This window comes from Adiantum capillus-veneris, chromosome 2 (assembly GCF_014529385.1).
Source record: "Adiantum capillus-veneris isolate H3 chromosome 2, ASM1452938v2, whole genome shotgun sequence".
Lineage (NCBI taxonomy): Eukaryota > Viridiplantae > Streptophyta > Polypodiopsida > Polypodiales > Pteridaceae > Adiantum > Adiantum capillus-veneris.
In genome coordinates, this window is record NC_140932.1 from 64,143,298 (window position 1) to 64,155,913 (window position 12,616).

General features: G+C 38.8%; 1 protein-coding gene across 1 annotated transcript in view; it reads left to right on the top strand.

The window, feature by feature from the left end:
- Nucleotides 1-4,296, top strand: part of ETL1 (SNF2 domain-containing protein / helicase domain-containing protein) — a 53,289-nt gene extending 48,993 nt beyond the window's left edge. The window contains exons 9-12 of the mRNA XM_086485895.1: nt 1,982-2,059; nt 2,148-2,284; nt 2,767-2,985; nt 3,060-4,296. Coding sequence (XP_086342021.1) covers nt 1,982-2,059; nt 2,148-2,284; nt 2,767-2,985; nt 3,060-3,231 — 606 coding nt within the window. The 3' untranslated portion in view covers nt 3,232-4,296. The remainder of the gene's footprint in view (nt 1-1,981; nt 2,060-2,147; nt 2,285-2,766; nt 2,986-3,059) is intronic.
- The last annotated feature ends 8,320 nt before the right edge of the window (nt 4,297-12,616 follow it).

The window sequence follows — 12,616 nt, forward strand, 5'->3', positions numbered from 1 at the left end:
TAGATGGTCGAATACTTCTTTCCGATGCTCCCTGTCACCCATTTGATGTGATGCATCAGAAACACCCGTTCTTGGTGGCCTTACAGATATTCCCGTTTACAGTGCTTCCATCATTACTTTGAATGACGCACTAGAAATATTTATACTCGGATGTCTTCAGTGAAAAAAACCCTCACTTAAAATTTCAATAATTCATTGAGAATTATTTTTCTTGGTGTTCCAAGCGAGAAAACCCTCTCTTATAAATTCAATAATTCATTTATAATTATTTTTCTGTCAGATAAAGCCAATTTGCCAACATGTCTCCTTCATCTCTTTTAGTTCAGTTGTTATGTGAAGTGCTTAAAGTTGTTCAATCTGGTCTTTTCCATTGGCCTGTGGTGCCCATTCCCTGACACGTTCAATTTTGGTTGCCCTCTCCTTGCTCTCGTACTTCCATGTGTCCACTTTGCTCCTTTTGGTTTAATTTCCTAGTATCCACCAACTTAAAGTCTTGCCGAGGGGCCTAAACGACTTTAACCGAGCCTAGCCACTTCTTACTAGTCGAATTCCAGTGCCGATAGGCCCAACCATCTCGTGGTTGCTTGGCCTTGACTCCTGCGGGTGAAACTCTCGGTCAACGGCCGTTTCACACCGGCCATGCAATGTCCGGGCATTTGTGATTTCAAAAAGGGGTCCCAAAAATTAAATAATAATCAAGGGAAGGAAACCAACAAATAAAGTTAGTTAGTGGTAGGGAGAGCCTCGTGACATGCCTTCGGGTTGCTCTCCTACTACCATGTGTCCACTTTGCTCCTTTTGGTTTAATTTCCTAGTACCCACCAACATAAAAGTCTTGCCGAGGGGCCTAAATGCCTTTAACTGAGCCTAGCCACTTCTTTACTCGTTGGATTCTAGTGCCGATCGGCCCAACCATCTCGTGGCTGCCTGGCCTTGACTCCTACGAGTGAAACTCTCTGTCGACGGCTGTTTCACACTGGCCATGCAATGTCCGGGCATTTGTGATTTCAAAAAGAGGGTCCCAAAAATTAAATAAAAATCAAGGGAAGGAAACCAACAAATAAAGTTAGTGGTTGTCACAACTTCGTGACGTACGCTATGGTGTACATTGAGGGTGACCATGATGGATGGAGGGAGAATGGAGCTCTATCGCTAGGGGTCCACAATACAGAACGGGTCTACTGAAGTTGTTGTGGGGCGACAATATTATTGAAAGCAAATGCCTTTTTCTTCTTTGGTTATCATTTATTGATATCAATGATTTCTGTGCTTTTGTGCACTTGATAAAAAGTATACCTCACAAATGAGCATGAGGTCCTATTTAGGACTCCTTAACTCCCCTAACCGTAGGGCATGTTCAAACTTAGCCAAACATAGCTCAGGTGCCCGTCCTGATGTTTGGGGACATAACACTGTGTGTGTGTCTTTCTCCCCTCTCTCTCTCTCTCTCTCTCTCTCTCTCTCTCTCTCTCTCTCTCTCTCTCTCTACATCTGTAGTCGCAACACCCCCCCCCCCCCCGGCGGTCCCCTTCTCTCTGTAGTATCTAAAAGGAACCATCAATAACCAAAATGGCATTCATTAATGCAAGGAAGCAACGAAGGATTGTGGAAGTATGAATTCTCGATTCTACCTATTCTCTCAATTCCGTTCCATCTGACACAAGAGATGAGATGATGAAACTTTCTAATGACACTCCATTCTGCAAGCAGTAGAAAGGGATATCAAATCTTCATAATAGAAGAATATATTTATTGAGAATGTTTAATTAATTGGAACGAATAGAATTCCACATGGTAGCGAAGAGAGTTCCACATTGACATCATTGCGTGCATGTGCGCACGGACATGCAAGGACACGCACACACTCACACATACCGTGTGTGCACATGTGCACAAGTCATGTGCACATCTCACAGAGAAATTGATCAATTTCAGGTTCTCTAGTCCTTTGTGCTAACAAAAAGTGACCTTTTTTTGACAGCTATCAGCATCTTATAATGGAGTTGGTCGACGAGGGGCTCTCGGCAACAACTATGCTCTGGGTTCTACAAAATGTCAGGTGAGTTTTAATTCTTTTAAATTGGTGTCATGGAAACAAATATGAGCAAGATACAGTATGAAGCTAAACATTTGACATTTATGTTTAGGCATTGGCAAAGCTACTCCCAAAGCTGAAACAGGAGGGCCATCGAGCACTCATTTTCAGCCAGTGGACTGGGATGATGGATATCTTGGAATGGGCTCTGGATGTTATGGGCCTGGAATACTTGCGGCTAGATGGCAGGTGAAAGGTTAATGGGTGCAGTCCATATTTAGTGTTTATTGAAGCCTGGGGTCTCTAGCGCACCTAAAAAGTCAGGCCGCTCTTCTCAGTAAAGGGGCATAATTCTGACAAATGCTGTTAGAGACCCACCGGGCCACCAGATCAAACCAGCCATTTTTCAGTTTTTTTTTTTGGTTTTTTTCGTGTGGCTATGAATTCTTTGACATCAGAAGAAGTTTAATCTTTCATTCCCATAGCTTGAGCTCTTGTCAAATCCATGCATGTTTTCTTGCTTTCTAAAACCAAATTTTCTCTTATAAGCTGTCACACCAGTGGTAGCAAATTCTTTTTACCCAACTAAGCATTTGTGCTAAAGCTGTAGGTGGCTTGTTCTCTGCCGTTTGTCTTGTGGCTATTTGTGAAACTCCTGAGAATCATGCCTTGAGATTGTTTGATGGCCTATCCACTACTAGGTTGCTAAAGCAAATGACTGTTTTTGGCAGCACTCAGGTGGCGGACCGACAAACAATCATCGATAACTATAATAATGACCTTGATATCTTTGCTTGTCTATTATCCACAAGAGCTGGAGGTCAGGGTCTAAATCTCACGGGGGCAGACACAGTGATAATCCATGATATGGACTTCAATCCCCAGATGGATCGGCAGGCTGAAGATCGCTGTCACCGAATCGGGCAAACAAAGCCTGTTACTGTCTACAGGTAGAACTTCTTTCGATAAGGTTCTTTTTTTTTTTCTCCAAATATTTTTACTAAAGCAGTCATTTGTAATGCAGGCTTGTCACAAAAGGAACGGTCGATGAGGATATCTATAGCATCGCCAAGCGCAAGCTTACACTTGATGCGGCTGTGTTGGAGTCGGGAATAGAAACTGTGAACGAGGAGAATGAGGTAATGACAATGGGTGCCATCCTGTCTGCCATTCTTCTTGATGCAGCACCAGAATGACCGTACTGAAGGCTTGTCTTTTAAGACTGGATTTCTGTGTGCTAGTACGTCATCCTCTTTACCAGGCTAGCTGTCCTTCCAGCTTGGAAGGCAAGAGTAAAGTGTAATTGCGACAGTTGGATCTGGGTGTCATATGAGATGACCCCCTGGCTCATTTGCCTTCAAAATTCACATAGAGAAGGCTTTATACACAAGAAAGATCTTGCTTTCACTGAATATGTCAGTGTGTATCATGTTCGGACATTTGAAGTCAATTCATTTTTCTGGCAAAGAAGGCCTTGCAGTCCTGTATTGTAATGTTCGGGAAAGCTCAGTTTTTTAGAAAGAGGGAAATCCCTTTGTTAGTACTTTTGTTTTGGGGGAGAAGGGGTCACCAAGATGGTTCTTGTATATTTTAGCAAGGTGCTCTTTGTAACTATGTCAGATATTTGCGGACTGTGCTTTTCATATTCATCTCTCTGTTTGTTTGGAGTCGCGGGTCCTTCTATAGGCTGCTACACTTAGTAGGGTTTATATTCTCCATCCCTGGCTTTTATTGGTTACAGTGAACCAAACCCCATGGATTACTGTGGTGTATGAGGCAGTAAGCTGTAACCTTGCAAGGGGGACACTTTTTGTAGTACAACAAAGACAACCGTCGCTGGCATGAAACCTGGAGGATGATCTAGTGTGATTTGTAATAATGCCAGTAGATCACTTATTGCCATCCTTCAGAGTTGCTGACACAAAAAGTTGATTCCTGAAGAATCCTTACCCTTCATTTGACACACTTGAAAGAATGTAGGACCATATTATACTTTCAGTCTACTATTTAGAAAAAGAGGATCACCCAGGTAAATAGACATACAAATATGAATCCTTGCTGAAGACGAACTGGTACTGGTGAACAATTCATGGTCATGGAGACACCCAAGAAAGCTCCACCTATACCATGGATGTTTCTGTACAGATGTACCCTACAATTGTACTAATGCAATTTGAGACCATGCTAAACACTGCGATATGAATTGCAATACATTGTAAATTTCCATGCACAGGTTTTATTAAAAGCAGATTTATCTGGGATGCGTTCGTCGCTCTTTGGAAAGTAAAAAATGTTTGAGAATCCAATCAAGATTTTCGTTTTCCAAAGTTTAATATTCATAAAGCCTATGATAGAATTGAATGGGGCCATTCTCTAGTCACTTGAAGACATGGGACTTGGCCTTAATTTCACTGGTCTTGTCTAAACCTTGCCCAACAGCCTTAATTTCACTGGTCTTGTCTAAACCTTGCCCAACAAAGCACCGTCAAGGCTGTCAATGGAGAACTCAATGAGCACATAGAGTGTACAAGCTCTATCTGAGATAGCTGCCCATTGGCACCCCTTCTTTTTACAATTGTCACAGATGGAGTTACGTCTTGTCTCATTCAGGATCGCATAAAATAGGGCAAAGGTATATCCCTGTGACACATTTGCACCTTTCTACTTGTCTCATGAGCAATGATGGGGATTCCAATCATAATTTTTTTCCCAAATGTTGGGATATCTTTTATTTGGCTTTAGGCTCCACAATCAATCACACCAAAGTAAGTATCTATTTGGCTTTAGGCTCCATAATCAATCACACCAAAGCAAGTATTTACTCTTCATTTTGCTATATGATGATAGATACATTGAATTTTGAACATTCAAAAGTAAGAATTATGGATGTTAAAAATAGATGATTTTGAAGTCACCTATATCTTTAAGCATTATACAGTACTTACCCAAAACTTTGACTCAAATGATACTCGTGTCTCTTTTAAAGGTATCTTATATATAGGGAGTGGGGTATTTAATTTCCCACATACGAGCTATTTTGGTTGGGAACCATCATGGATGTGATAATGGTAGATACCTTGACATTTGAGAGAAGGTATGGATTTGAATTTTTACTACCCTGTTTTTATATTGGACATAATGAGAATGGCCCTTTTGTCGGGTTGCGTATAAGCCTAAATGTTAGTTCCCAAAAGTATGTAACTTTTAAAGTCCACAAGGTTGCAAACTCGTGGCAGTCTTGAAGATGTTCCAAAAATTCTAGGTTCTATTTTAGATGCACGTTGAAAATAATGAAATGCGAGTTTGTGAAGACGATGGAAAAAGTGGGTGCACACCATGAATGTAAAACTAAATTTGAAGCTTTTTCCTCTTGTTGCTTGACTTTAGCAACACACTCACCCATATATCTAAATATTTAAAGACTTGGGATAAAGACCACTTGGAGCTGAAACAAAGCAAGCATTCCGACGACCTCTCTCAAGAAGCACACTCCTAATATTTACCACCACGTTGTTCTATCCTTTTGCCACAATTTTACTAAAGCCACATCACTCTGTAATAGCTTGTTCTTTACCATTCACTAGCATACACCATAAAAGAAGACGAACCATATAAAGAGATATACAATGATGCACGGGGACACATTGATATGCTCATGCACACACACAAAAGAAAATGAACCATATAAAGAGATACAAAAATGCATGCATACATATGTATGCACATAGATGCACCCATCTACACGATTGGTGACACACGAGTATTGTATTGTACACGACGGAAACGAAAGTTGTTCTTTCCATAATTGCATTATCAGATTTTCTAATTGGTTGTGCATCAATAATGCCTTCTCTAGTTTATACTTATACTGCCAAATGCATTTTGTTTGGGCCAAGTTTTATGGTGTTTTTTTAGTAGCATGCGCACACACCTATACACATCGATTATTGGGATTTGTGAAGCCTCACATATACTCACACGTAGATGAATGCACACTTATACACACACCCACACACTCTCCCTTATTTGAATGAAAAATTTCCATTTGCCCTAATTTGTTATTAAGTAAAAGTATATTTCGTCGTGTGCGTGCGTGCGCACACTCACACACACTTTTTATCTAACTGAACTAAGAGCGAAACTAGAAGACAAGAGACTCAGAGATTGAATGTGTGTTGATTGATTGAAATTTGTTACAAGGGTGTTCTTGTATAAAAACTGAAGAGACACAATGAAACAACATGCCCATAGGTCAAGAGACATGACTCTAGGTAAATAGTCATGTCCTTTTCCTGTAGAGTTGGGACCCTTCTGCGTAAAGGTCCATCCATTTGCTCAAGAGGCATGGCTATTCACCGAACAAGTGCGACTCTTAGGCGAAGAGACGCATCCTTTGAAGAATAGGGGGTCTGGATTTGGTGCATTTTTGTATCTACGAAAGAATCAAGTCAACAAGGTAATACAAAGACAAAAAATACGTCACAATTGTGACATTCCCTCCCATTTAAAATGAGAGCATTCGTGAAAGACATGACTTTTGATGATAGAACTCTCGAAAAGCATTGAATCTGTAAAACTATTCCGTCCTTAAGTTATTTGGAACCTTTGCTAATTGCAAAACCTTTTTGCTTTGACTGCTAAATCCCATGTCATTGCATCATTTAAAGACTTTTTAGAGGAATGTGGCTTAATCAAGTGGAGTGCAACAAGGGATTGATCTTCAATATTTCATGAGGTGTAAGACTTCTAGTTCAAAATCTTTTAATAAGTGCAAAACATTTGGTGAAAATGAAATCTTCTCAAAGCACTCTTTGAAGGGGTTAACTTCATTTTTGCTAATCAATGGAGAGGGTTTTGGATTGACTATAATCATCTTCCAATAATGAATCCCAAAATTTCTAAGAATCATCTTCAAAAATTGCCACTTCATGACTTACAACTGGCATATCATCATCCAACAAAGAATCAAAGAAAGACTCAAAATATGCAACTATGTGTTTATCTTTATCTTGTAATGAAGTATCACTTGGAAAAACGATTCTTGCTCGAAATCCTTTGTCTTCATCAATTGATTCAGGAGAAGTTAATAAGTTCAAAAATTTATCAATAATAATTTTTGCATCTGCATCAAAAATCATATTCCTTTCATAATCCACTGTATCATGCTGCATGACTTGTACATGTGAGGCTTGAATCACTTGTTTCGTATGATAAAGTCCATATAAAATCAATTCACCTCCATCTTTGAACAAATTGATAGTATGTCCTTGAAAGCTAATTGTTGGATCGTACTGGAATATGACCAAGAATCATATCATAGTAAGATAAAGAAAAATCCAGTTGATCTGCATAATTTTGGATATTGAACTATAACTGTCACATTGTCTTATCACAAGTTAATACTTATCCATTTGCTAATTTCACATCATATAAGTGAGATGTCTTTTGAGTTGACAAACCAAGCTGTTGAATTATTTGAGCGTTGACAATGTTATTTGAGCATCGGCTATCCACCAAAACATTGATGGAGCAACCATTGAGAGTTTCAAGAAGGCTTATAACTTCCTTTGAGAGAGGTTCCAAAACTGAAGAACTACACTGAGCATGCTTCATGAGAATGGTTGTATCTAGTGAGATACGAATTGTATTGACCAGAAATTTTTCTTTATCTTTAGCAAAAGCTGGTTGTTTAGAATTCGATAATGTTTTCGCGTTAGAATCTCTTCTCAAATTAGACGGATTTGGTTTCTTTGGACATGCATACCATCTATGGTCACCACCACAAGTTGTACATAATCCATCTTTGTTTGAAATCAAAGAAGCATTTGACGAAGAGCTTGCTGACTATTGGAACGCCGATCTTGAGAAAAATCACGTCCTTTACGACAATCAAGTAGAACATTTGAGGATATATGCCTTGAGATTGTTGATCTTGAGAGTAGAACCTTGAAGTTGAATAAGGCTCCATTACGTGCTGCTTGAACTGAGATTGTTGACTTTGGCTATATCGTTCTCGGCAATCGCATTGTGAAGAGCGAGTGAAGGTCGGTCACCATGCAAAAAAAATTGTGTAGGGCGTCGATTATCACCAAGACGTTTCATATAGGCAATTGCAACATCTAAGGTAGTAGGGTTGTACTTGTGCACATCATCCTTCAGGGTTGGTTCAAGACCATCACACACGAGTGCTACTAGATTAGCTTATTTGTGAAGTCCCTCCTACCCTCTAAAAATAACTCTTTCCTCTCAAAGAAGGGGGAGGATTTGTCCTCTAATTATACTTCTCTTCATTTGCTTAATAAATCCTTTGGATTTTAGCAGTGTAGGTTTACACTCGATGCTCACAATCTCTGGAAGATCATTGATCCTCCCTTTCACTCTTCTTGTCATGTCTTGCATAGAATTTCCTTTCCCTGTCGTCCTTTCTTGACTCTTCTCCCAACACTGAGATCCTTGGCATGATGCAACTATATATACATCCCACAGGTGGTCATTTTAGCTTCCAAGATGCTTCCTACATGTAATTGACCTATTGTTTTGTATCTCACCAGGTTTTCCTTTGGTGACTATGTATCTGACTAATTCATTGCAATGTATTGATCTATTTGATATTTTTGGCATCACTACAATACTCATCATGAGGTTTGGCTGCAAATTTATCATTTTTTTTGAAATTCTTAAAGGGGTGATGGCTTGGGTTGCTCACACCCATATGGATCATGTTGCATTCACACTAAAGTGAATGAAGGCCTATGCCTTGCTCAATAGGATTGTTTCTCACTGAGCTGAAAATGAACCGGTTTCATAAACTCTCCTTGAAGTTTGGATCTTTCCTATGCTTGAAATATGGATTCCATATTTCTTTTAAATGACATAAACTGTGTTTTCTTCTTATGAATTGCTCTTAATGGCCTTATTCTATTTTGAAAGCCTCAACCTTAAATCTAATGTTTGAATTTTGATCTTTATAGCAGCAAACGTCACACAATGCTTCTACTAGTTTGGTTGCATATCCTTATCTGGATTTTCTTATAATTACCTCACATGGTCTCCAAATTATGGCTCCTTTCAAGCTACTTTTCTTGGAATTACTATTGAATTTGGTAGTGTCTAAAACCTGTAGATCTTGGTCTGGTTTGGTTGTACTAGTCATGAATGTGCTCTATTTTCAATCTCTAACCTTGTAATTAATTTCAACAAACTGTATCCGCTATACTATCCTTATGGTGGTTTGATTGTATGCTCATAGCTAATGATTGTTACTCTAATTCTCACCCATTAATGCTTTTATCTAGCTATGGCTCTTTTTATTTTTTTTGTTGACACTTGCTTTCGCTGACAATATGCGATACTCAAATTGGTTTGGTTTTAACTCAAGGCTTGGAATTCCATAGCTTTGTTAAGGTTCTTTGTTGACCTTTGGTTAAAAATTGAATATTGTTGAACAGTTGAAAAAGTTACCTCTTACTAATAATGTTTCACTTGGAGAGATTTCTTTTTAACCTATAAATTTTTCAGTTTGAAGAACATTAATTTTATTGTCAATACTTTTAAACTGTGCAGTAAGCTTTAAAAAAAAGGATGGTTTTCAAAGCTTAAGAATGGGATCACTTTTTGACCTCAGAATCTTTTCCATATATAAGATAGGAGTTAATCTAATAATTTTAAAGTATGACATAGATAACAACTACTAAGTTCTTCGACACTTGTTATACATAGCCAAATCTAACAAAATTTATTATCTTGTCTATGTGGATGCATATGAGAATTCTATCTTTGTTTAAAGAGGTTTACCTTACGACCTTAGAGATGAAGGTTTGTTTCATACATAAAACTAGTGGTATATGTATATATATATATATATATATCTATATATGATAATGTTACCATATACACATGTGGTAGTCATGTGTGTGAACACACTTAGGACCGCCGGAACATTTTTTCCCTCTTTAGGAGGTTTTTTCCCCTGTGCATTGTATATACGCCCATCACTCTAGGGCTATCTATCTTTCCATTGCACACTAAGTAATACACTCTCCGTTGTGTGCCTTGAGATTCCTTCATCTTCTCCAAGCTGTGTGCATTTCCCTGCAACCCTAATTTCAACAATTGGTATCAGAGCAGGTTGTGTCCTCCTGAGCTTAGTCGTCAGTAGCTCCAGCACATGCCTCCTCACTTTCTTTTGGGCTCATTTCGGCCTCCATTTCCACTACATGCAGTACCGCATAGGCTATTTCATCATTTTGTGTAGAATTTTTGTTAGTGTCGTTTTTTGCATAACAGGTTCCTTACAGTCTTCTACGGTTTGTGCTATAGCACGTGTTGTTCCTGCTTCGTTTCTCCTCTTTTTGGACAGTTTTCACATCAGGTGCATCATTTACCATGGCTGACAACAACACAGATGTGTTCAAGATGTTTGCTTCTGAGATCAGATTGGATGGGGACCATTACCCTATGCGGGCTTACATGATGCAACATGTTGAGGCTGAGTACATGGCAATCTTCACAGCTATGGTTGAGTGTGTATGGCTCAGACGCCTTATGGCTGATTTGGGCGTTGGAGAGGACACTGCCGACACTATCTACAGTGACAGTCAGAGCGCATTGGCAGTTGCGAGGAACCCAGTTTTTCATGCTCGCACAAAGCACATTGAGGTGTATTACCACTATGTCAGGGAGAGGCTCTCAGCAGGAGAGATCAGCTTGGCTTATGTGCCAACACAGGACAACCTTGCAGATCTTTTCACAAAGGCATTGTCTCGTGAGAAGTTCGAAGCTTTCAGCAAAGCTTTGGGCTTATTCCCCTTTGTAGACTGATCATGTCCTCAGGGCATGGCACTTCCCTTTACTCATGTGCCATCTCTCGTTCACCGCATCACTCTAGGGGGATTTGTTACCATATACACGTGGTAGTGATATGTGTGAACACACTTAGGACCGCCGGGGCATTTTTCCCTCTTTAGGAGGTTCTTTCCCTCGTGCATTGTATATACGTCCATCACTATAGGGTTGTATGTCTTTCCTTTGCACACTAGGTAATACACTCTCTATTGTGTGCCTTGAGCTTCCTTCGTCTTCTTCAAGCTGTGTGCGTTTCCCTGCAATCCTGAATTCAACAGTTAATTGAAATGTTATTTCATCACGATCATATTGTACAATAGTAAGTCAAATATAAAATATTCTTTTTGCAAATCACCTTCCTAATATTTAACGTTATTTTGGTACCAAAACAGCACACTTAAGTGTTCTTTTTTTATAAATTTAAAATAAATGCTACTTGCATTTACTTTAAATTAGACATTGTATTTAAAAAAACCCTCTTGATATGCTTAAATATGTTAGCTAGAGGTCCTTTTAAAAATATAACTTTGCATTTTTTAATCTACCATGATCAAGAAGTATACTCAACAAGTTGGCCCTCGTAAGACTGCCATTGATGCTTTGAAGAAATCAAGTTTATAAGCTCAAGAAAAAATTGAGCGACCTTGTAGGAAATTTCACGTGATTTTTCTACAATTGTGCTATAGATAATTAAAAGTTTCATGTGAATTTTTTTTTCGCTTTAGAGTATATAAAATAATGGAAAGTTCTACATATTTGATATGGCCATTTCAAGCATATTGTTGTATACAAAGAAAAATATGTTTTTGATATATTTTTGAGTTTTAGAAAGTGATACATTGCTTATCCTTTCCATTGAGGACTCAAGGTAGCAAGTAGAAAGGCTTTGGTATGCAACAATTATGAGATCATTTTTAATATTCAAAATTGGAAAGAGAAAACTTTGATATTTTCATTCTTGAGACATAAGCATTCAAAACCTCAAATAATATCAAACTTTTCACATAGATCAACTAAATGTATCAAAGTATGTGGTACATACACATTTGGGACGCCTAAAACCTTGGTTTTAATGTTATTATGGGAAACTCAAGATTTTCAAGAGTTTTTGGACAATAAAATATAGAAGATAGAGTTCAAGCAACGAGATTTAACTGAGTTAGGGAGCCAAAAAAATACGTAGTTTCTTGGTTTCAACATATAAAATCATTTATAGTTGTCAAATTGCATTAGAATAGCTCCAATTCCATGAGGGGACTTGTTACCATATACATGTGGTAGTGATGTGTGTGAACACACTAGGACCGACGGGGCATTTTTTCCCTCTTTAGGAGGTTTTTTCCCTCGTGCATTGTATATACGCCCATCACTCTAGGGCTATCTATATCTTTCCATTGCACACTAAGTAACACACTCTCTATTGTGTGCCTAGAGCTTCCTACATCTTCTCCAAGCTGTCTGCGTTTCTCTGCAACCCTAATTCCAACAATTGGTATCAAAGCAGGTTGCGTCCTCTCGGGCTTAGTCGCCAGCAACTCCAGCACACACCTGCTCATTTTCTTCGATTTCAGGGTCTGCTCAGATTTTTGATTCAGACACATTTCAGCCTTTGTTTCCACTACAGGCAGGTCTGCACAAGCAGTTTCATCATTTAGTGCAAAATTGCTGTCAATGTCGTTTTTTGCATAACAGGTGCCTTACAGTCTTCTACGGTTTGTGCTATATAGTACGTGTTGT